The sequence below is a fragment of the Macaca thibetana genome, chromosome 11 (assembly GCF_024542745.1).
Source record: "Macaca thibetana thibetana isolate TM-01 chromosome 11, ASM2454274v1, whole genome shotgun sequence".
Classification (NCBI taxonomy): Eukaryota; Metazoa; Chordata; class Mammalia; order Primates; family Cercopithecidae; genus Macaca; species Macaca thibetana.
In genome coordinates this window covers 42067160-42093593 of record NC_065588.1, presented here as the reverse complement: position 1 = coordinate 42093593, position 26434 = coordinate 42067160, and the positions used below count along the sequence as shown (strand labels likewise).

Genomic DNA, 26434 nt, shown 5'->3' with positions numbered 1-26434 from the left:
TGTGTATCACAGAAAAGGTACAGTGAAAATAAGATATTATAATCTTATGAGACTATCGTTGCATTATGTGGTCCATCCTTGACAAAAATGTCCTTAAGTAGCACATGACTGTACTGGGAATAGGTGGGAAAGCAGTAAGCTAAAACTGCTGAGAACTCAGATTAAAAGCCACAGTAATTTTCTTTAGAAAAAAACAGATAAATCACAAACATACAAGGCTACTATGACATACAAATGAAAGAAGAAAGAGAATAACATGTTGAAAGACAAAGTTGTCAGAAATGGGAAGTCGTAAGAACTTCGGAGTTCTAAACTCTGAGGGAAAAATCTACTTCAAGACTGACATTTCTATAATAGGTTCCCACTCTTACGATTTTATAATGAAAAAACATACGCATGCACCAAAAACATTTTAGGACAGTACAGACGAATAGGATGAGGACCTTCCAGCTTGACAGATCAGGACTCATATTTTCAATCTCGTTTTTAACTAACCATGTGATCTTGGGCTACCAACTTAACCTCTCTGATCCTCAGTTTTCTCATTTGTAAAGTGTAAGTAATAAAAACTAACTTATGAGATGATGGGAAGACTAGAGAAACTATAAAAGAAAAGCCTAGCTTGAGAGTCTCAATAAATGGCAATAATAGGCAATATGTTTTCTTCTCAAAAGAAAACATAATAATTCTAATTGCAGGCATAAAGTCTTTTTTTTTTTTTTTTTTTTTTTTGAGATGGAGTCTCGCTCTGTCACCCAGGCTGGAGTGCAGTGGCCGGATCTCAGCTCACTGCAAGCTCCGCCTCCCGGGTTTACGCCATTCTCCGGCCTCGGCCTCCCAAGTAGCTGGGACTACAGGCGCCCACCACCTCGCCCGGCTAGTTTTTTGTATTTCTTAATAGAGACGGGGTTTCACCGTGTTAGCCAGGATGGTCTCGATCTCCTGACCTCGTGATCCGCCCGTCTCGGCCTCCCAAAGTGCTGGGATTACAGGCTTGAGCCACCGCGCCCGGCCAGGCATAAAGTCTTTTAAATATATCCATATTTTGAAGGAAAGATGATCAGTTTAGTTTGGGAATAATGACAGATGAACCAACTAAAAATGTCAATCAATAGAAGTTAATGTTGGAAAAATAAATCTGAAAACCATTCACCTGCAAATTCTAAAAGCCATAGAACTCTGATGGTGAGAAAGTGGCATGGGAGGAGGGGTTAAAGAACAAGGAAAGTATAAGGGGAAAGTTTCTATTTTTTTTTTTTTGGTAGGGTTTTGCTCTGTCACCCAGGCTGGAGTACAATGGCGTGATCACAGTTCACTGCAGCCTTGAACACGTGGGCTCATGCAATCTTCCCACCTCAGCTTCCTGAGTTGCTGTATCTTCTATGGTTGAGATAAATAGGATGGTGAAGAAACTGGGAAAGAGTATTCTAAAGAAGAGGTGAGAAGGAAAGACACTTTCAAAACCTCGTAAGGAACAAGAATTATATTTACTCTGAATGTGATATAAAAGAGACACCTCTAGCTAGGCCAGGCACGGTGGCTCATGCCTATAATCCCAGCACTTTGGGAGCCAAGGCAGAAGGATCACTTGAGCCCAGGAGTTTGAGACTAGCCTGGGCAACATGGCAAAACCTTGAAGCTACAGAAAATACAAAAATCAGGCAGGTGTGGTAGTGTGCACCTGTAGCGCCAGCTACTCGGGAGGCTGAAGCAGGAGGATTGCTTAAGCCCAAGGGGCAGAGGTTACAGTGAGCCAAGAGTGAGCCACTGCGCTCCAGCCTAGGCAACAGAGCAAGGGTCTGTATTTAAAAAGAGAGAGAGAGAGAGAGAGAGAGATATGCATTTAGCTAAATGTGTCAGTCTTCAGATAAGAGAATTAAGACAGTAATAGAAATCACTGGAAAAGAAGATTTTTGTGAATGTGGGCAATTCACTTCAACTCTTAAAAGTAGGAGTTTTAGCCAAGATAATATCAGAGACCCTTTCGGCTCTAACATATCCTCATTTTCTTAAATTACCAAGTTTTTTCCTCTTATTAAGTATAAATTTAGATCATCAATACATCCCAGCACTGCTTTATAAGAATACATTAAAATACCAACAAAAAAGTTATGTAATATTTTCCTTAGTTTTTATAATGTGCTACTGGTCTACAAATCTGAGTGGCAGTACTCTTAGAAAAACATAAATGATATTCTTGTGGCTCTTGCTAAACTGTTCTTTTATGGCTACAACTAAATGCTGGCCCCCTGAGGCTACCAATCTGTTTTCTGATGGGTTGAATAACTTTCTCAACCTCTTTACCAGTAAGATACCAATATTCCATGTTACACAGTGCCATTATTAGGAATGATTTACACTCCGAATTGAGGCGAGGCATATGTTAAATATCTTAAATATGTACATCCTTAAACTATTTTTATGTATAAGAATTTGGCATGTTATCAGATTATGAGATTAACAGATAATTAACAGATTATGTTCAACACGTATTTTGTATGATCCTGAAAAAAAAAAAGTCTTATGTTAAGCTTTTGTATCTAAGTTTCTTTCATTTTGTAAATTCTTTTTTATTTTTAATATGCCATTTAGCAAATATGTTTCCAACAGATAGCAATTCATGAACAGTGGAACAGGGCAGGGCTTCTGGAAATAGTATACTATAAATTGTGCTTCAACTTGCAGGTATTACATTTGAAATTAGCAGTTACCAATAAAGAAATGTGCCTTGAAGTAGTTACAGTTTATTTTATATTTATATAAACTGCCCAGCTAAATACTAAATATAAAATCAATGAGCACATAATTTACTTTCACATAGATTCTTTTTACTTGTTGCTATTTTTTCTGTAATAAAATTAATATAGCTGATTAATGGAGGTTGGAAGAAACAAAACTGAGAAGAAAAATATGAATTATAATGGCATTAGAAAGGATTAATTGTTGCTCCTTCTTGGCAGGGACACTTCCCTGTGCTCTTTGCAGCCCTGGGCATTCTGCAACTCTGGAAATCCCTTATCAGGGTGCAAGTACTTCCTTAACATCCCTAGATCCCTTGAAATTGTAAAATAACAAGGTTTCTCCAAAAAAAATCACAATTAAAATCCTCTATTTTGTCCACTCCTTTAAGCTACCAATTCAAATAGTGAATAAAATGGTATTAAATCAAGGTCTAACATGCAACTTTAAAGAGTATATAAAGAAATTTAGCCGGGCATGGTGGCTTACGCCTGTAATCCCAGCACTTTGGGAGGCCGAGGTGGGCAGATCATGAGGTCAGGAGTTCGAGACCAGTCTGACCAACATGGTGAAACCCAGTCTCTAGTAAAAATACAAAAATTAGCCGTGCGTGGCGGCCTGTAATTCCAGTTACTCAGGAGGCTGAGGCAGGAGAATCACTTGAACCCGGGAGGTAGAGGTTGCAGTGAGCTGAGATCATGACACTGCACTCCAGCCTAGGCAAACAGAGCAAGACTCCGTCTCCAAAAAAAAAAAAAGAGTACATAAAGAAATTTAAGCCAGGCCTGGTGGTTCACACCCATAATCTCAGCACTTTGGGAGGCCAAGGCGAGGAGATCACTCAAGTCTACTAGGAGTTTAATACCAGCCTGGGCAACATAGGGAGATCCCAACTCTATAAAAATAAAACATAAAACAAATTAGCTGGGCATGGCAGTACGTGCCTGTGCTCCCAGCTACAGTCTTGGGAGGCTGAGGTGGAAGGATTACTTGAGCCAAGGAGGTTGAGGCTGCAGTGAGCTGTGACTGCACCACTGCATTCTAGCCTGGTCAACACAGTGACACCCTGTCTTCCCCACCTAAAATAGAAAGAGATTAAAAGGATAGGAGCAATAATGGATATGGCTATCTATTAATTAGCATGCTCTTCAGAAGGCCCAACAGCCTTCTGTTCAAAAGAAACTTATAACGCCATCTTGAACAGTTAATTTTTTTGTCTGTTAAAAATATTTAGCCCCAATAGGTACTTCATCTTCTATATAAAGATAAAGCATACCTTCCCCATTACTAACTGCCCATATATGTAGCAGGCACTGGGCTAAGTGCTATATATAGGAATGCTGTTTTTGTTATTCTCATTCTCACAGACATCATGTATGCTACATCTCTTTTTCCTTGCAAAGTTTTTAATTTCCAAAAGACAATCAATATCAGTTTTAGAAATAAAGAATATACTTATTTTAAATAAACTATATCCTTTGTGAGAATGTAAGAAAGTTTAACACAGATTTTTCAGATTAGGATAAAAATGTATTGATTTTTTGGCCTGAATTAACTACGTATATGTCCAATGTGCTAAGTAAAGCATTTTAGCATTAATGTCCTAAAATTATCATTTAGTAGAACATCCTGTAACACCACAGCTCAAATAATCAATGAGTTTTAGCAACAATGTGCTAAAATGATCATTTAATAGAACTAACATCCTCTACCACAACAGTTCAAATAATCAACATGTTAGATTAAAAAAAGGCTTTCTAGAGCTTTATAGAGAAATCTTCTAGAATAGTGGAGAGAAGAAAGGTTAATGGGTTAAGAGCATGAGTTTTGGTTTCAGACACAACCAGGTTTCTGTCCTGGTACCATTTCACATTAGTTGGTAATCTTGGGCAAGTTATTAGCCATCTTGAGTCCTCATCTTTATAATAATTTTTACCTAATAAGGTTGTGTGAGGATTAAATGAGAAACTGCTTTAGTATAAAGTCCCCACGACATGTCCTTGTCTTAGGTAGTATTATTGTTCATTCTTTGTAACTATGATATTACTGACTACAACCACATTGGAAGACTAAGGATACAAAAAAGGTGTGTTGATGAAACAATTCCATAGTGATGGAGATGGAGTTTTTCTCTAATTTGGCTTGGTCTGTTATAACTATTTAGGATTGTAAAGGTCTCTAGGAGGAAAAACAGGCACATAATCAAGGTGAAGTAGGAAATTATTAAATATAAGAGAAAAAACCTAACTATGGAATGTCTACTATACACTCCACATTGCACTAATTAAAAAATTGTGTTTAAGTGAAAAGCTCAACATGTGGAAGCTTGAATAAAAATGATACAGTATTTTCCATCAATAACTCAGGATTAATTATTGCCATGTATATAACATCCCTCAAAGCAGAAGTCTCCAACCAATTTTTCCACAGACCAGGGAGTGAAGAGATGGTTTTGGGGTGATACAAGCACATTACATTTATTAAGCACTTTATTTCTATTATTACACTGTAATATATAATGAAATAATTATACAACTTGGCATAATGTAGAATCATTGGGAGTCCTGAGCTTGTTTTCCTGCAACTTGACAGTCCCCTCTGGGGGATGGGAGACAGTGACCGATCATCAGGCATTAGATTCTCCTAAGGAGAGATCCTTCGCGTGCATAGTTCACCATAGGGTTTGTGCTCCTATGAGAATCTAATGCTGCCACTGATCTGACAGGAGACAGAGCTCAGGATATAACGCGAGTGATGGGGAGTAGCTGTAAGTAAATACAGATGAATCTTCACTGGCTCACCTGACGCTCACCTCTGGCTGTATGGCCAAGTTACTAATGGGCCATGGACTAGTACCTGTCCGTGGCCCAGGGATTGGAGACCCCTATCCTAAAGAATATACAACTTAGTCACTCGAAATTAGATCTAGACAATACAAATATATAAATTAAAATCTCATTATTCCCCAGAGCAGCACTGTCCAACTTTATCCTTTTTTTTTTTCTGAAATTTACTTTAAGAAGGCAACTTCATTCATTCATATGAAGAAAGATGCATATTAGTAGAATAACTGTTCTGAAGCAAGGGGCTCTTCCTTTTGTTTTTGTACTTTCCATTTGGCTATTGCCCACATCTAGATTTGGTACTAATGCCAACAACAGCCATATATCTGCTGTCATTGCCATAACCATACAGAAGAAGCCCAAGCCAGAACCGTGTCAGCAGAGTTGGCAGTAGTCATGGAAGGTTCTGGCTATGCAGGAATTAGGAAAAACTGAGTGAAAGAGAAGTGATCCAGGAAATAGGTGGCGACGACTGTTAAGAGAATCCATGATTTCAGTGGAAAGAGCATTAAGAGATTGTCCTTAAAATCTTCATAATCTGATTGGATCCTCAATTTAGTAGTGCTGATTTTAGAAAATACTTGTATTTATTAAGGCATGCAGAGATGTAATATTGGCATTAAAAAGGCAATAGCAGGAATATGACAGTAAAGCAAAGGAGTAAGAAACAGAAAAGAATATCAGAATATCTGAAACAAACTGAAATTACAATAAATAATACTTTTTAACACTAAAGGAGATTGATGCAATACATAAATACAAAAAGAATACGACTGATAAAGTTATTACAAGATTCATCCTTATTACAAAAGTACTGTTAAAGAGGCAACAAAAATACACTCAGGTCAAAATCAAATACAGAAATCCCCATTTAGAATACTCTTAGAACCCCCATTCCCCCAACCCTTGTGCAGTAAACTCAAAAAGGAGATTAAGATACATTTTTTTAAATTCTCCAAAAGATGTTAGATTAGCAACTGCTTCTCTACTTTGGGCCTACAAAATTATTATTTTGGATCTATAACAAAATTGAAAGATTCTTTAAATCATGTGCTAAAATTGAAAACTAATATTACAAAACCAGAGAAAAAGAACAGGACAGGTTGGATACAAGTGAGCTGATACAGTAACTTTTCAAGATGAGACATGGAAAACAGTGCATTTCCCTCTAAAATCATATTTACAGATCACAAATTTTATAAGAGAAATGTGATCATAGAATAACTTACCTGCGGGACCACATTCTGTACATATGTTGGTGGATGCTGTTGCTTTTGCTGAACAGCACTTTCTATTGCTACTTTAGCTACAGTGCTTGGATCTGCTCCTGCTGGCACAGCAACCATTGTTGCACTGCAGCCAGCATTGTTGGGGTCACTGATTGTAACAATTCTAACTCCTACTTTATTTGGAATTCCTGTGACTGTTTCCCTATCATTATCCTCTGCTGGCCTCTTTACAGTTTTGCATTCTGCTGTGCCATTTGTAGACCGAACGTCAGATGATAGGGCAGGAGAATGGGACACTTTTGATCCTGAGTCGGGAACCGCTATGATTTGATGTCCCTGTATAACAGAGGTTGTAGAATGTGGTGAGACAACTACACTTGGGCGTTGCTGAGGCACATCTGAATTCAAACTTGAAGCTAGAGGTCCATTAAGCAAATCAGTACCACTAAATTGCTGTGTTGCCACATTTGAAGCCTCCTGTATACTGCTCACAGATGATGAACCACCCAAAGTTAATACAGGTCCATTAGAAATTCTTTCTAGTTGATCACCTTTGGCAGTATCTTGCTGAGTGATATCTAAAGTCCCTTGTGGTTCCATTGGAGATATCTCACCATTTCCTACATGATTGGAAGTTTTATGATTTGGAATGTTTTTGCTTAAATGAGAACCATCTCCTTTATCAAAATCACAGATTCCATTAACTAGCGGTTTTTTCAAATCACTTTTCATATCTTGCATGTCTATTTGTTCTGAGTTCTGTTTTCCAGATGCTCCATTCTCACCTAATTCCAATGATGGCCCATTACTGATTAGTGAGCACTGATTAGTCTCACTTTGAATTTTCCCTGAGTTTGAAGGAGGTAGACTTGAGTCACTGTACTTTCTCCCATTTAAAAGACTTCCCACCTGCATTTCATTTTCCTTTGTATCCCCGTTGCTGGTGTTTGTGGCTCCTCGTCGGCAGGACGGATTCTCCATGACTTCAATTTTACGTTCATGAACATGTAAACCTGTTGCTTCCTTTGCTTCCTCCTCCTTTTGGCAAATTATTTTATCACCTTTGAATGGGGGAGTAGCAGTCGTACATGATGATTGTCCAGCAGGAGATGCTTGAGTGGCTGGAAGCGTTTGTACTGGAAGTCCAACTCCTGTCTGCGTTCCACTCATGGTGATTCCTGCTGGAGCAATGAGCTGAGTTGTATTTCCCTGACTCACAGTTGCAGTTGCAAAACTCGTATTTGGCACAACTGTTATGGTTACCTGGTTGCCAGAAGTCCCTTGGAAAATGGTTGCTGGGCTATTTGAGATCAGTGGGCCTGGCAATATTTGTAAGTTCGAAATGGGCACAGTTTGTACTCCCCCTGTGGGTGGCATTGCACTTGGGACCAACTGAACATTTTGCTGCCCAACCAATAGCTGCTGAGCTGGAGTTTGCCCCTGCACTCCAAAACCGGCGGCTTGGTTACTGGCCACCTGATAGACCACCTGAGGGCTAGGAGCTCTTGCATTATTAGGGGGAGGAATCTGTGGAGCTGGGAGAATAAGCTTACCACCTGGTGTTGAAGGACCACGTTTTGGAAGCAGAAGCTGTTTAATCAGACTTGACTCACCAGAAGCAGGCTGACCAACTCCTGCATTCGACTGCTGAGGTTGAACTTGCATCTGTACTTGTTGGGGCTGCTGAACTTGTACTTGTACCTGCTGTGGTGGTGGTGCTGGTGAATGTTGCTGCTGTTGCTGCCTTTTCACAGATAACATTTGACTGACAGTAGGAGGTGGTCCCTGTGATTGAGGGGTAGAAGATGACGACATGGCAGTAGGGACTTGGTTATTAGTAGCTGGGACAGGTGATGGTGAAGAAGATGGAGTTATGTTAGGTTGTCCAGTTAGCTGAACTGTCTGACCAGCTGGAAGAGCTGCTGGATTAGCAAGAACAATTTGGTGAATGGCTGGTGCATAAGTTTGACCTTGTTGAGCTGGCTGGCTTACAATCACTACACTTTGTTGGGTTGGCTGCTGTGGTTGTTGAATAGGCTGCTGTACCACTGTTGATGAAACTTGCTGAGAAGGGAGAGGTTTTGGTGCAATGTTCTGAAATCCTACCCTTGAGGGTTGTGGACTTGGGACCCCAGCAATAGTAACCATTTGTCCTGTGGCTACCTGAAAATTCTGTACTGAAGTTGCTGAGACAATATTGGATGCAGAAGTTGTTACATACTGTGGGGGTGCTATGATAACAGTATCTTGTGACTGGCTACCAGCTGATGTCTGTTGAGATGAAGTTTGCACAGGTTGGGGTGATGTGGTGATTAACTGTTGACCCTGTGAAACTGTAGAAGTACATGCTGGTATGTTCTGTACTCTGCCAAATATATGACTCTGTGGGACAGCTTGTTGAATTACTGTAACAGGAGTGCCTGAAGGGATCTGTCCTGGTACCACTGTGTGTAATGGAGACTGTTGTGGAATTACAGATGGATGGTGAAGCAATGTCTGAGAATTCACAACTGTAACAGGTTGTGGCCCTGTACTATGATTCTGAACAACAGAACTCTGTGGAGGTCCTCCTCCAACAGCAATACTAACAGGAACTCCTGTCTGGGGTATGGAATTCTGGATAACTGTAGCCTTAACAACTTCACAAGGAATTGGAGCTTTATTTTGAATGACAGTCACTGGAGCATTCTGTTGCTGGTGGGTATGAACTGAAGGATTTGGTGGAATTCTTGAAACAGTTTGTGCCACAGTATGAACACCTTGTACAGGAAAAGACATTTGTGTTGCAGTCAAATTTGAAGATTGGTTGGTAACAGGAGTCCTCTGAAAATGGTTTCCTATGGTTTGTGATCCATGAGGGATTCCTGAAAATATGAAGAAAACGTCAAAATTCCAAATGAAATGACTGAAAGCCCCAAGTAGGAATTATTTTACTTAAGAGAAAATAGTTTTAAGAAATTAACATTTAACAATTTTGAATCATATCAATATGATAATAGACCAAGGAAGAAAATGCTACTGGAGAATTAAAAGTTATACATTTAGAAACATAGAATATACATTTTCCATTCAGTTTTATTATTAATTCAGTAATACTTTAAAAAATACAATAAAAATTAACACCTGCAGGTGAAGGAGCGGGAGATACATCAGGAACAGAATCAACACGAACAACAGAAGTAGAAACTGGTTGCTGCTGATAGTACATCTGAATGGGAAGTGGTATAGCCCTCCGTTTTACTCCTACTACATGAATATGTGCCTGCCCATTGTTACTGGAATCCTCCACTCTCTTCACTGTATGATTTGGAAAGACAGTTCTGTAAAGTACATACATAATCAGTAAGTTTTGATAACTATCACATTGACTTCTAACACTATGTTTATATGAACAACAGGAGTATGTTTACTGTCACTTATGTATGAACAGTATGACACATAAGTATATTCTGCAAGGATGGAAAGCAAAGAAATATAAAAGATTAATCCTCCCATTTAAAAAGTCATTATTTATTAACAATGTCACCAGGTTTTAAATAATTCCACCCACATATAACTAATAAAAGATACCTATTTTTATGAACTTTACAAAATATCAAAAAGTCTTTGTATTTGAAGATAATATTATATACTATTATTCAAGATTAAAAAGACATAGTCATCATGTCTTTAACATGTAAAAGTAGGTAGGAAAAAGAAAGTAAACTTAATTTCTTTGATAAATCTCTTAATGTTCCAACACAAACACCAGGTGTGATTTCTGAAACTGCTTTTTATTTAAACCTCCACCACACTATAACCTATCCATATGAAATTTCTAGTAGTAGAAATATTTAAAACTAGATAAGATATTTGGTATTTTCTTCAAAGAGCAAGAGATATTGTAAGTAACGTAAATGGACTTCATTTAAAGAACTACGGATCCTACCTAAGACATTTATAAAATCCAGTTGATGTTAGGATTCCACCACGAGCTAATTTACTGCAAGTTGAGAGGTATTCAGAATACATTTCTGCTCGAGAAACAGAACAATCTGGATTTACTTCAAAATGAGCATTTAGCCTAAAAGAGGAGACAAATTAAGCATTATACAATATACTCTAGGAAAGTCCATATTTAAATATACTAAAGCCATGTGGAGGCAATGTGTTAAAACTAATAATTATACCTACTAATCAAATTTCACTGACTCATATGTTAGTAGCAAAAATATATGCTAAATTTTAGATCAAGAGATTAACATACTTATTTTAGTAATAAAAATGTCACTGACAACAAATATAAAAACTATGTTCACAACCCAGTGAGAGCAGAGTTGGTCTGCTGACAACAAATGTTCTGTAAGAAATAGTTTTATTGAGTGAATATCTATTCAGGATCCTGTCTTGTAATAATCACAATATAAAATAAGTTCCCAATTATGTGCTATTTGCATTGTAGCTGAAGAAAACTGGGGGAAACTGAACTAAGATTAAACTTTTCTTGGCTCTTGGATCAAATTCCTTCAGAAAAAACTTAGCCAAGCTTTTCAGCTACTTCCTAAAACAATGACACTTTCCATGCTGCATACTCCCATTTCCCCATTTCAAAACAGTTTTAATTTGTAATCCATTAACAACTAATTCAAACTTCATTTGTCTTTTTCTTAAAATGACCTTTACCTATAAATTGGGATTGGAGCCTAATTACCCTGATAGGCTCTTTCCATAACTCACTATGTATAATAGGCCAAACTTAGCTTTTTCTGAAAAACTAAATCAAACAGTAATTATGATTTTTAAAAAAACTGTAAAATGATTCTCTTCCCCTTCTCCAAGAACTAGCAGAAATGTGCAACTGAGATTTGTAAGACCAAATCTATGCTTAACACACACACATTTTATAGTGGTTATGGTGTGTATTTTTTCCAACTTTCATAATCCTGTCTGTACTGAAATTTCAAAAAGACTAAATATAAAAACTTCATTTTGGTTGCAACGTAGAAGACAAACATTTCAAAATATTACTGGAAAAGATTCAAGGGGCCAATGTGTAAAACTATAGAAGGTGAGGCAAAAGCAAACAATTAGAGATATTTAAAACCATAAACCTGATTTAAGCAAAGTAGAAAAGTCTAGAGAAAACTGTCATAGGAACAAAGATATGTATTGAATGCACCAAAAATATGGAACAAAGAGTGACACGAGCATGAAATGGGAGACAAATAATGTTAGTGAATGGCAGAAAAGTGATCAAGAAATGTTTAAAGTGATATATCACTGGAAAGTGATTGTGTACTTCAATCTGTTAATCTCCTAAAGAATTTAAGTCGAACTTCATACTAATGTTGAGGCAACTATCCATAAGTGAAATTTTTAAAACTCTACATTTGCTTTTTTTCAGAAAGTGGCGGACATATGACTACACAATCTTTTCAAGGAAATTATTATTGTCAAACTGTTTATTTCTGTTCTATCATTTGATTACTGTCCCTTTACTAGTCACACGCCCAAAAAAATTATTAATGAATAAGTTTTGTTTTAGATGGAAGAGAAGAGACATTTTAAAACACCTGGTTTTATTTTCTTAAGGTCAGTCCAATTCAGTTTTAACAAAATGTTAATTTTAGAAGAACAAATTTTATAACCTGACAAACTATACTTTCTACAAAGTGAAAGATAACTTTTTAACACAAATTTTACTCTGAAAAAAGTTAAATGGTGTAATTTAATGAAATTCTAGTCATACGATTTTAATTCTGAAAATTCTGATGAATATTTTTCTTTCAAATTATTCCAATATACAAGGGGATTTTAAAGTGTTCTTTCTTTGTGTAAAGGATATTCTACTCTAACTAAAAAGGAATACAGAATAAAATATTCTCGATGTCTGAAGCATACATTTCCTCTTTTTCTTTGCTTTACTCTTCCCAAGGATAAATCCTTAATAGAAATAAACCACTTACCACTGACAAGCAAACTTCTCACTATCTATTTCCACTATTCCTGGAGGTGGAGCAACATGCTGCGCTACAACTGCTCTGGAAGCTAAAGAAAAAAATACATTAGCTACATCATTTCTTAAAACTTAGTCACTATATGCCATACTTATTTTATGGATGTTGAACCCATTAATACTCACAATGAATACCTTTTTAAAAGGTGTATAAACATATGAAAGTATACACATTTGAGAACAAACCTAATATATAATGGAGAACATATCATACCAGGCACTGTCTTAGAGGATTCATATGAACTATTTTGTTTAACCTCACAATCATTCGAATAATAACAATTAATATGGATGATTTAGTTAACATAACATCTATTATTCCCATGGGCAAGACACTGAACTAAATACTTTACAATGTCTGCTTACTCAATTCTTCTGTGAGGTAGGTACAGAAAAGAAAACTGAGACTCAAAGTGATTCAAAAAACTGGCTCAGGGTCATACAGTTCAACACATAAGTTGAGCATCTTTCAGTTTAGCTATGGAAGCAGAATGCAGCAGAAATTATAGCTTCACTCCCTAATTTAAAAGATTAATAACTGTAAGTGGCACATATAAAATTTTTGGAATACAGTGAACAAAAGCTGAACTAATTTAAAGTCTCATATTCAAAAAAGGATTTCCATAATTTTTCTGGGGAGGAAAAAAAGAAGATATCTGTTGTAATAATAAATTTGAATTATACTTTTTTCCTGAAAGAGGCAACCTGGTTGTATACAAATTTACTAGCTATTAATCTTAAGACACATACTTTCTAAAGTTTCATTTATGACGTATTTTAAAAGTTTCAAGGTCAATGAATAAGTGAGTAAATCACCTATTATTTTCTAACATGTTGAAGAGATTTGTAGAAAAATGATGTATGTTATCTCTTCTTCTCCACTATGTTATACAAAGGAACTAATGAAAACATGAAAAATATAAAGTAAAAGTCGTATTATAAATTATAAGTCTGAATCATATATTTGTAAATTAATTATCCTTTTTTCACTATTCATTAGCATTACTTTGCAGGTTTTTAGAAAAACTGTTATGTGACATGGCAATGTAGTTTTCAAACACACAGATTATACACAATTTTTTTCAGATGATATTTTAGCAAAGCTGCTCAGAACCCTCAAACAGAACAAACACATTTTAAAATTATTGGAACTAGGCAAGCTCCATAGCACAGCCAAATCTGTGAATAATCTGAGGCAATCATAACCTTTGATGAATGCCCCATGCTTTGAAGTAATAGCTAATTGTAGCCACTTAATAAACATATACTGTGTATAAATCCATTTATATTTACATTATTTATTTTAATCTTTTAAGTCTAAGTTTAATTATCCCTATTTCACAGATCAGAAAACTAAAGCTCAGAGATTAAGTTCAGCCAGGAACACATGGTGGAGATAGTAGAGCTGGGTATACTTGAAAGGACTTCCTTTAAAAGTGTTAGATTTGAATCCAGGTCTGTCACATTTCAGAGGCCATACTATTATATGCTCCTTGAGATAATGCAACAGTTAGAACAAAAATAATTTTTCCTGTTGGCAATCCTAGCTTATCTTTTCTTCTTCTTCTAACTCGACGATATTAATACCGAAAATACTTTCTAGGGTCTGAAACTATGTAGAAATCTTCCCTTTATCATCTCTACTATGAAAGAGCATACCCTACTCAGACTGAAATTTCCTGAATGAATTAGCAATCAATTTCATGAAACACTAGAAATTACATTAAAATCATGAGAAGCCTTTATAAACAATGTAGAAGGAAGAATAAAATCACAAATGGGAATTTAAACTGGAAACATAATTACTATAAAAAGTAGCTACAAACTGAGAAGCACTGCCCTCAGGATACCTGAAGACATTCCAAATGAAGGTGCATATACTTTGAATCAATTTCCAGATACTCAGCTTTCTTATGTATTCTTCCTAAAACTGCTTTGCATAAGAGTATCACCTCCTCTTTGATAATTGTTTTTCTCTCATTTTGGAATCAAATGACTTAATTCTCACCCATCTTTGATAGCCCTGCAGGATTATGCATTATGGTTAAATGCATAAATCTAGAGCTAAAGAATTCCATCACTCACTAGCTAGCTGTGTAACTATGAGCAAAATAACTCTGTCTATACAATGGAGGAAAGTAACCGTACATTAACCTCATATGTTGCTATAAGGATTAGATTATGTGCAAGTCACTTAAAATAATGCCTAGCACAAAATAAGCACTATATAAACGCTAGCTACTATTATTATTGTTATAGCGTAACAACATGTGGAACACTAAAGAGAGAATTCAAAACATTAGTGTCCATGAAGCCTCTTAACCAAGGTATTATTGGTATAGCTTCCTGTCAATACCAGTATTTTACATATTACAGTTAAGGGCAAAGTTGGGCATTAGAAATTCAGTATTCTGGCCCTTTGATTTGTTCTAAATTCAGAAACATTGTAGAGTAATGATAATTTTGCTTAATGCCCTTGCCTCCTCAACTGTCAAAGAATGCACTACTTCTTAGGCAGAATCCTGTGTAAACAAAGTACAGAAAATATTTTAAAGAAATATCAAAGGTGGGTCAGGCATGGTGGCTCATGCCTGTAATTCCAGCACTTTGGGAGGCCGAAGTGGGTGAACTGCTTGATCCCAGGAGTTTGAGACTGCCTGGGCAACACAGTGAAACCCCATTCCTTCCAAAAAATACAAAAATTAGCCAGACTTGGTGGCATGTACTTGTAGTCCCAACTACTCAGGAGCCTGAGGTAGGGGGATTGATTGAGCTCCCGGGGTCAAGGCTGCAGTGAGCCAGGTTCTGATCACGCCACTGCACTCCAGTCTGGGTGACAGAGTGAGACCCTTTCTCAAACAAAGAGGGGGAGTAGGGGGAGGGGAGGGGGAGGGGAGGGGAGGGGAGGGGGGGGGGGAGGGGAGGGGAGGGGAGGGGAGGGGAGGGGAGGGGAGGGGAGGGGAGGGGAGGGGGGAGGGGAGGGGAGAGGGGAGAGGAGAGGAGAGGAGAGGAGGAGGAGAGGAAAGAGAGTATGGAAGGTGGTGGTTTATTTCATTCAGATTACAAACTCATGGCAAATTCAACTGTTAAAATTCTGAAGGAAAGAAGGTGTCATATTACCATACTAACATACTTTCTTGAATTTAAAAACAAAGTTGGACTTTTTCTAAGTAACAAAAAGAGTCTGATTAAGCAAGAGACTTTTGTTAATAAAAACTATCTTTACTAGGTTACATGGCAGACATTTTCTGAAAAATCAACTTAAATGTGCAGTGTCAAGGTTTTCACAAAAATATATGTGAAGTATACGACAAAAAGCACCTAAACATCAAATACATTGTACTGGTCTTGAAATGAACAATATTTCAGTTTTCCTAACCCAGTAATCCTAAAAACACAGTCCCTGGACTGCAGCATCAGCATCTCATGGGAACTTGATAAAAATGAAAATTCTGTGATCAGCCTGGGCAACATGGTGAAATCTCATCTCTATAAAAAGAAATACAAAAATTAGCTGGGTGTGGTGGTGGCCACCTGTAGTCCCAGTTACTCAGGAGGCTTAACTGGGAAGATAGCCTTGAGCCCAAAGTTGCAGTGAGCTGAGAGAGCACCACTGCACTCCAGCCTGGACAACAGAGTGAGATGCTGTCTTTAAAAAAAAAAAAAGAAAGAAAGAAAGAAAAAATCTCAGGTTCCACCTGATCCAGAAACTCAGGGAATGTAGCTCAGATATCTTTAGTAAGTCTATCAGATGATTCTGATACAACCTAAGGTTTGAGAACCACTGTGTTAAACTTCTTGAATTTATCAGGTTATACAAGATGCCTAAAACAGTAGCAAGTATAATTTATAGTCATAGTTTGTTAATATCTTTTTGATATATTTTCCAGAAACTTAAAAAAAAGGCCTTTAATGACTGACCAACAAATATTCTTGCAGAGAGGTACCTGCTAATTCTTTGATTTCAACAAAACAAAGGAGAACTCAAGTTTTCGGATGATTGTAAAAAATAGGTTTAATACTTTTTGACAATTCTGAAGTTCAAGGAACTGTAAATTCTATCTTCATCTATTTAATGATGCAAACTAGATTTTTCAATTTACATCTATAAAAAGGGAACAGGAATACTACTGATGCTAACTCCAGTTTCATTCTAGCAGTAAATAAGTCATTAAGAGATATACTGAATTAATAGCATCCAGAGAATTAGAGGGGAGAGTCCTATTCATCTTATTAAGAGATACATTTCAAGTACATTTTTGATTAATAATTTTTTTTTCTTTTTGAGACGGAGTCTCGGTCTGTTGCCAAGCTGGAGTGCAGTAGTACAATCTCGGCTCACTGCAACCTCCATCTCCCGGGTTCAAGCGATTCTCCTGCCTCAGCCTACTGGGTAGCTGGGACTACAGGCGCGCACCATCATGCCCAGCTAATTTTTGTATTTTTAGTAGAGAAGGGGTTTCATCATGTTGGCCAGGATGGTCTCAATCTCTTGACCTCATGATCGGCCCGCCTTGGCCTCCCAAACTGCTGGGATTACAGGCATGAGCCACTGAGTATTTACTATTTGATGTACCATTTATTACTAAAACCTGTAATAATAAAGTATACGTATGTGCATTATATGTGTGTGTGTGTGTGTGTGTGTGTGTGTGTGTGTGTATATATATATATATATTTTTTTTTTTGAGATAGGGTCTTGCTCTGTTGCCTAAGGTGGATGCAGTGACACATTCATAGCTCACTACAGCCTTTAACTTCCTGGGCCCAAGCTGGGACTACAGGTGTGCATCACCATGCTCTGCTAATTTTTTTCCTGATTTTGTAGAGATGGAATCTCACTATGTTGCCAGGCTGGTCTCAAACTCCTGGCCTCCAGTGATCTTTCTGCCTCAGCCTCCCAAAGTGCTGGGATTACAGGCGTAAGCCACAGTGCCTGGCCAAATGAAATTTTAAAAATGTAGAGCTTTATAGAATAACAAGGAATTGAAAAACTTTAAAAATGTGTATTTTGTAGCTAAAAAGTATTGATAGGGTGATGAATAAAAAAGAATCTCAAACATAAAATGTATTATATTAGGATAAAACTCTGAGGATATTGGAATACGAGTTCAAGGTAAAAGAGGATATTATAAAATTTCTGATGTTAAAGAGTTTGTGTATTTTAAAAAATGAATGATGGTATCAAGATTCCACTGGATACAAAAAGCACTGTAATTACTTTCTTTTAAAAATGTAGTTTAATATACATCAAGACAATACATACTTTGCAACTATTTAAATTATGATACAGATTTAGATGTTAACCTAAAAATGGGTAAAAGGTTATAAAAGTTTTCAGAGGGATTGAGGGAAGTGAGTAAAAAGTTTAAAGATGGTAATTCCATAAAAAAGCAGCATTAAACTATGTAGGCAACAGCTAAACCACAAAGGATAACCAATCAAACAATTTAAAGTTGTCATTCAGGGACAGCACAAGTAATATAGTGCTCTTCAGCTGAAAATAAACTCTTTTCAATCCCCAGCGGTCTAGTCCCATCTCTATGAATGAATTACTACATAAATGAATAAGCCACAAATTCTCAATGTTTAAATTCATTCATTTGCCAAATGAGGACCAAATTTTAGGTTGGGAAGTAGGTTCATTTGTTGAGGTCAAAAGAACTGTGAAGGTCACAGGCTAACCACGCAGCAAAAAATAATTTTCATCAAATCACCCCTGAGTATTCACTGACATTTTATCAATTTCCTTAACACTGCCCTTTTATGTCCCTCAATTAATTTAATCTTCAGTTTCTTCTTTGATGGTAAAAAACATTCCCACCACCCACTTAACTAGCAATACAAACTGTTTCATTTCTTTGTCAAGGTTGAGAAACAATATTCTGACCAAAGATTCCCCAATATGAATTGGCTGTTTAACATCTATTACCTGTAGTTGAAAGCTCATTGAATAGACTGGCAGTCAAATTTATCTATTTTTTTGCCTTCTGTTATTTGTCCACTTTTGTTAGGTGGATCCAAGTTAGTTGAGTGAACATATGACACAAATCTATACACTTCAGAAGGACATAATGGAAATCAATGAAATATGTGATACGTATTACATACTTTGCATAGAGTACATAACTTTCATAGTACAAGTTGGAGTAGAAGACAAATTGGGACCATGAATGAACGTGAGAACAGATAGCTAGAGATGATGAGAGTTCAATCTCAATCACAAGCATTGGCAGTTGAAAAGGCCAGGTATTTAGGAAGACTCAACAAGATCTGGTGAGTGGGATAATGAAATTTTTGGTTTGGGGCTAGCGAGGAAGGATGAGAGAGATCTAAATGCATTTCTAGCTGAAAGGAAAAAGTGAGTAAAGAAAGAGATTTAAGATATGGGAACATGGAGATGGGAAAGACTGATATTCAGGGTAAGTTTCAAAAGAAATTAGCATCTCTTTCTGAAACGAGCAGAAGCTAAAGGAAAATGAGTCCAGATGCTAATAAGTTTGTAACTGAAGGAGTAAGAAGTTGAAGACATTCATTCTACACAGCCTCTGTATTAATTGCAAAGTGAGAATTAAGATCAATTGAGAAAACGAGCATCCTCCATTCAAAAAATACAAAGAAAGAGAAGTGTCTTGGGGACGGCAGGAGGTGAGAGGATAGGAAATGGAAAGGTAGGTGAGATGACAGATGTATTTTTAGGATAAACCAAGGTAGAGAAAGCACTTTAAAAAAAAGGCTAAGGGTGGTAAAATATAAAAAATGATGACTCACAATGAGCCAGGGAAAAGGAGTTCAATGACTGAACAGAAGTCTGGTTATTAGACATATCTGTACTATAATTACAGTTGAGCTAAACAGAATTGAGCTAAGAGACACTAGGAAATGGTGTGTAAATGCAGGTATACATGCTTGTAAGTGTGTGTATACATATGTGCGTGTGTCTTCTCCTAGGCTATTGATTCCATGGTGTTGGTTCCAAGATTTAGGGATGTTAGGAGTATTATACTTATGTATCCTGATGATCACCGGAGAAAATTGTAAGGTAATAAATATATGAATAATCTATTCCTGGCATGTCAATTTCTCATGACCAAAATCACAAATAATATGCCTATTGGGGCACTTACAGCTATCATAATTGTGAATATCTAATCCACCACATTACTCTAAATCCTGCCCAACTTAATTTTCCTATTATACTATTCTTCCTATGAGCTCACCTTGATCCTCTACTCCTGGAATGTATAGTAGCTAAGAAATTAAGTACATACCCAAATTCCACTTTGGCCTACTCTACTGTAAAATATCAGTTCTCCACACCGCACATTGAAATTTATTCTTAGGATCAAATCTTATACACTTATAACCACACTGAAAAGAGTATGTAAAAACACTAACCTGGGGCAGATGCTACATGAGTCTGGGTTTGGACTTGCTCTATAGCTTGTGGCCTAATTTCAGATAACATTTGATGACTGGAACTTGGGTGTTCAACGAGTTTTACTGCAGCTAGTGCATCAGGACCAAACATCTGAATATCCATAGAAACCAGACACACTAACATGTCTAAAATAAATAAAAAGCAGTAATTATTAGTTAATAATATTATAAACGAATGCCATCACTGGTGAACATATGTTGTACAGAATACTTACAAATGTGAATAAATACTAGTCCATGAATCACAGTACATCAGAATTACCTGCGTATCTTTTAAGAAAAAGACTTTTAGGCTGGGTGTGGTGGCTCACACCTGTAATCCCAGCACTTTGGGAGGCCGAAGCGGACAGATCACGAGGTCAGGAGATCGAGACCATCCTGGCTAACATGGTGAAACCCCGTCTCTACTAAAAATACAAAAAAAAAATTAGCCGGGCATGGTGGCAGGTGCCTGTAGTCCCAGCTACTTGGGAAGCTGAGGCAGGAGAATGGTGTCAACCCAGGAGGCAGGGCTTGCAGTGAGTCAAGATTACACCACTGCACTCCAGCCTGGATGACAGACAAAAAAAAAAAAAAAGATTTTTAGGCTCAATCTCTGAAGATAGATTTAATAGCTCTGGAGTGGGAGCTGGATATCTATATCTATATATAAATATATATATAAAAATACATATATATATATATATATATTTTTTTTTTTTTTTTTTTTCCCTGAGAAAGGGTCTTGTTCTGTCACCCAGGCTGGAGTGCTGGCACGATCACAGCTCACTGCAGCCTCAACCTCCCAGGCTCAAGCGATCCTCCCACATCAGCCTCCCAAGCAGCTGGGAACTACAGGCATGTACCACTACTTCCGGCTAGTTTTATTTATTTTTCGTACAGATGAGATCTCACTATGTTGCCCAGGGTAATCTTGAACTGGGCTCAGGCGATTTTACTGCCTTGGCCTCCCAAAGTGCTGGGATTACAGTTGTGAGCCACCATGCCCAGCAGTGGGTATCTATATACTTGGAAAGATTCTCAAGTGATTCTGATGTGTAGCCAGATTTAAGAACCACTCATATGAAAAGTGACACATTAACTTCTCAATAATAACAGTTTTCAAGCTGCATCTTTATTAACTGTGATTTTAATATTTATTACACCTGAGACAGATATCATTTTAATCATCGAGTAAAACATTAACATGGCATGTGTTAGTATTTAAAACTGATATTTAAAACTAATAGCTCTTACGGAGGTAAGTTCATTGATTTTTAAAGATTGCAGCACCACCAGCAACTTCTAGGAACAGAAGGAAACCTGTTTCACTTAGCTTTGTTGTTTAATAGTAGTAGCTGGCCATATGAAACAGAAAGACCTGCTCTCAGATAACTTAGATACCGCAGTTTTGTCCATTTCAAATTTAATACATAATAACAGAAATTAAGAGAAGAAATAGGAATTACTGATAGCCATGTAATCCTGGTCTCTAAATTATAGATGTTTCTTGCTCATGTAAAACAGGCAGAAAGAATAATGGAAACAAGTATGCCTGAAGAGGTAATGACTCTTCAAAATAAAATACTAAACCCCAAATATAAATTGAGGGTTTTGTACAGTACCATATTAAACATTTTTCCTCAATAAAGAAAACGATTTGGTTTTTGGTCCAATCTTACCTATGCTCTTTTCCACTTTTGCAATTTTTGTGCAAGCAACATCTCCCATTTCCGTGAGCATGTATAGCACCTCGAGTGTTGAGATTACAAGCAGCACATCAGGTAAAGTGAGATGACAAATGATCTCTCTGTAGGAATCCTGATCCACATATTCACAAATTAAAACACCATTATCTTCCGCTTTGCAAAGATTTCCCAAAATTTCCATGCCTGAAAAACATAAATATGTATTATTAAGAAATGATACAGTTTGTTTACTTTAGAAAGTAAATACTACAGTGAAAACTCACCTCTCATCTTTAAAAATCTATCCCTTGACATTAGACATTTTGTGACAGTATGAAACATCAGATGAGTAGTTTTGAAATCAACAGGGTCCAATAAAAGCTGGAAAAAGAAACAACACTACTATTGAGCTATGCTTCTTCCAGAGTTGTATATTTCAAATTTAATAAAAATTTTTTTAAAAACCAGGATAATGTTGCATAACATTAAAAAATGCAATTATTGTAAAAATAGCCATCACTGAATTTAAAGCATCATTTCAAATAGTTTTTTCCGTAAGTGTGTGATACTTCTACATCACCATTTTTAGCAATTAATACACGTAAGCATTTAATAGTCTATAAATATGGCAACTAAAAAATGCCTCATCCTAAAATTGTAACATAAATGTTGCTAACTATAAAAACTAGTTTAAGGTACAGTCACATGCTTACCTCAGCTGCAATATTTCCTAATGTGTCAAGGCCTAATTGCCTTAAAGAAATAAAATGACTATGTGCAGAAAGTAATAGGAAACGAAGACAGGTACGATTAGCTGCCAAGAGCTTAACATTGCCCTCCTCAAAGGAAAGATTTCGCAAAATCACTGCAATCTGAAGTACCCGCTGTCCTTCAATATCGTTAATGCCCAGCTTTCGAGGTGGATGAAATAAAGATTCCCAAATCCATTCTCCTGATGTACCTTCTACAACAGAAAATACATATTTCACTTAAATTAATATTTCATTTATTATTAATACTTCAAAGGTTTTGAAAAAATTTGCTTTCACTAACTTACCATGAGACTTGTTTCTGTCAGAAATGAGGTCACGAACTTCATTATCATCAACGATGTCTTTCCAAAACTGTAATGAGAAGTTATGTAATTCTCCATAATTTGAAACAACTATTCTATTGCTTTAGAAATAGTCACACACAGGCTGGGTATGGTGGCTCATGCCTGTAATCCCAGCACTTTAAGAGGCTAAGATGGCAGGATCACTTGAAGCTGGGAGTTCAAGACCCGCCTGGGCAGCAAAGGGACACCCCATCTCTACAAAATAGAAAATTTAAAACATTAGCCAGGAGTGGTGGCAAGTGCCTGAAGTCCCCACTACTTGGGAGGCTGTGGCCTCAAATTCCACTTGAGGCCTGGAATTGAAAGCTGCAGTGAGCTGTGATTGTGCCACTGCACTCCAGCCTGGGCAAAAGAGTGAGACCTATCTGAAAATGAAATTTAAAAATAAGTTTTCAAAAATAGTCACACAATATGAAAATAATGTTTCTACTTATTTTTAGTTCATGTGGATATTGCTACATTCTAGGGAATTCTTTGATGTAAATATTTGATTGTCTATAGTTTCAGATACTTATGTAAAAAGGCATCTTTTTATCTTTAGAGTTTTTTAACCTAGGGCCACAGACGACTAAAGGGGCTGTGAAAGAAATCAGAAAACCTGTGAACTTGGATGGGGGAAAAATGACAACTCTATGTACATTAAACACTACTGGAAATTTCCATTTCTTCTTTTTTTTTTTTTTTTGAGATGGAGTTTCGCTCTTGTCGCCCAGGCTGGAGTGCAATGGCACGATCTCGGCTCACTGAAACCTCCACCTCCCGGGTTCAAGTGATTCTCCTACCTCAGCCTCCTGAGTAGTTGGAATTATAGGCATGTGCCACTACGCCCAGCTAATTTTTGTATTTTTAGTAGAGATGGAGTTTCACCATGTTGGCCAGGATGGTCTCAATCTCTTGACCTCGTGATCTGCCCACCTCGGCCTCCCAAAGTGCTGGGATTACAGGCGTAAGCCACTGCGCCCAGCCTTTTTTTTTTTTTCCTTTTTAGCGGTGTCTCGCTCTGTCGCCCGAGCTTGAGTGCAGTGGCACAATCTCAGCTCACTGCAACTGTGACCTCTGGGTCCCGGGTTCAAGTAATTCTCCTGCCTCAGCTTCCTGAGTAGCTGGGACTACAGGTGCTTACCACCACAGCAGGCTAATTTTTGTCTTTGTAGTAGAGACGGGGTTTCACCATGTTTGCCAGGCTGGTCTTGAACTCCTGACCTCGTGATCCACCTGCCTCGGCCTCCCAAAGTGCTGGGATTACAGGCATGAGCCATCACGCCCGGCCTGGAAATTTGACATTTCTTTAGAATTTCTTCAACTCTGAATATTAAGAAATTAACTATAGCAATATTAGCAGTATTTGTGACATTATGTGTAATATTTCAAAACAACTGGGTTTTTTTCTGGAATCAAAGTTCTTAGGCATTTAAAACCATTAGTTGGAAAAAGGCTTACTGGCTTCATGTCATCATCAAAGAAATCCATTGCACAAAAAATCCATGACAAACAATCTTTGGTAGCAATAAAAAAGAAGTAGGCACATTTTTTTTAAAGACAATGTTCAATAACCAAGAAAAAAGGTCCACAAAAATTCAGATATTAAAGATAACAGACACAGAACTTAAAATGACAATAAATAGTAAGTTCAAAGAAATAAAAAACTAAAAATTTTGGCAAAGGAATGAAAACCGTATGAAAGAACTAAAAAGAAATTCTACAATTGAAAAACATAACTAAAATTAAGAATTCAGTGGATATGTTTAAGAAGCGATTAGATACAACCCAAGAGTAAATTTATGAGCAAGAAGAGAGGGCAAGTAAATAAGTTTGAAGCATAAAGAGACAAAAGGATGAAGAGAAAAAAAGTGTAGGAGACATAAGCACACAGTGAAAAGTTCTAACATACAAATAATTGGAGTTCCTGAAGAACAGAAAGAATGGGCAGACAGAATATGTGAAGACTTAAGAGCAGAAAATATTCTAAAATAACTGAAAGAAGTTAACCTACATATTTCAGAAGCACTACAAACTCCAAGAAAGATTAAAAAAAAAAAAAAAGTATGGAAACATCATCATAAAACTCCTGAAGAACAAAGAGAAAAATCACAATATGATATTTTCAAAATGATGGAAGAAAATATCTGCCAACATATAATTTTTTTTTTCTTTTCGTTGAGACAGAGTCTCACTGTGTCACCCCGGCTGGAGTGCATTGGTGTGAGCTCAGCTCACTGCAACCTTTGCCTCCCAGGTTCAAGCGATTATCCTGCCTCAGCCTCCCAAGTAGCTGGGATTACAGGTGTGTGCCACCACGCCCAACTAATTTTTGTACTTTTAGGAGAAATGGGGTTTCACCATGTTGGTCAGGCTGGTTGTGAAGTCCTGACCTCACGTGATTCACCCATCTCGGCCTCCCAAAGTGCTGGGATTACATGGGATTACAGGCGTGAGCCACCACACCCAGCCTGCCAACATAGAATTTTTAAACAGTGAAACTGTTCCTCAAGAATGAAGGTGACATAAAAACATTTTCTGACAAATAAAAACAGAAAAGCTCATTATCTACAATCTAAGGAAGAATAAATGATAAAGGTAACTGTGGTTAAGCCAAATTAAAACACTTTCAAAAAGTCATGGGGTAAAAAAAAAATACATGTAAATTTAAAATTTAGAAAAATACTTTCAAGTGACTATTTGTCTAGGCCATATGGAGTATGGTACTGGAGTAGTCATCCTACCAAAACCCAACATGTATGAAAAAACTGTTTTCAGAGATTGGAAAAAAGGTAATGCAAGATTGTAATCACTGAACAAGAGAAACAAATGCAGTTATTCCAATGATTGACTGATATTTTTACTTGGACATTAATTCTAGACTAAAGCATAGGGAAGAGAAACCCAAGATATCAGATTGATTGCTAAGCTGAAAACACTGAACAGAGCACAGCAAAGCTAAGGAGGCTAGAATATGAAAGCAAATTTTCAATAAGGGAAGAGTGATGCAGAGAAAGAGTCCCATGAGTCTACACACATATACTTTGAGTTCATTGCTAAGTACTAAGTTACACAGATGTATGTTCAAACTCCACAATGCTAGGCAAAAAGCTGGAGAGAACAATCGTAAGAGGCTGTAATTAAACAATTCCTAGAATAGAGAAAACTCATATACACCTAGCTCATTCAGGAGAAATTCCCAAAATGTCATACCTAAGTAGAAGGAATAAACAAGCCCTAGAGTAAAGGCTAATCTACATATGTCATAACACAGCTTTAAAACAACCCTACTATGATAATCCATGTATGAATTGACAGCCTGCTAAAACAAAGTTCAACATTCTGGAAAAACGTCAAAGTTCAGACACTCAACAATGTCACACACACACAACATTCACATCTAATAAAAAATTACCACACCTACA

At 36.9% G+C, this 26434-nt stretch overlaps 1 protein-coding gene across 1 annotated transcript in view; it reads right to left on the bottom strand.

Annotated features, from left to right (window-relative positions):
* The window catches only part of ARID2 (AT-rich interaction domain 2), a 188494-nt gene that overhangs the window by 49293 nt on the left and 112767 nt on the right, over positions 1 to 26434 (bottom strand). Inside the window, exons 7-15 of the mRNA XM_050746848.1 lie at positions 22971 to 23037; positions 22627 to 22877; positions 22198 to 22294; positions 21908 to 22117; positions 20205 to 20372; positions 12757 to 12838; positions 10740 to 10874; positions 9935 to 10131; positions 6812 to 9675 (exon numbers count right to left, since the gene is read on the bottom strand). Coding sequence (XP_050602805.1) covers positions 6812 to 9675; positions 9935 to 10131; positions 10740 to 10874; positions 12757 to 12838; positions 20205 to 20372; positions 21908 to 22117; positions 22198 to 22294; positions 22627 to 22877; positions 22971 to 23037 — 4071 coding nt within the window. The remainder of the gene's footprint in view (positions 1 to 6811; positions 9676 to 9934; positions 10132 to 10739; positions 10875 to 12756; positions 12839 to 20204; positions 20373 to 21907; positions 22118 to 22197; positions 22295 to 22626; positions 22878 to 22970; positions 23038 to 26434) is intronic.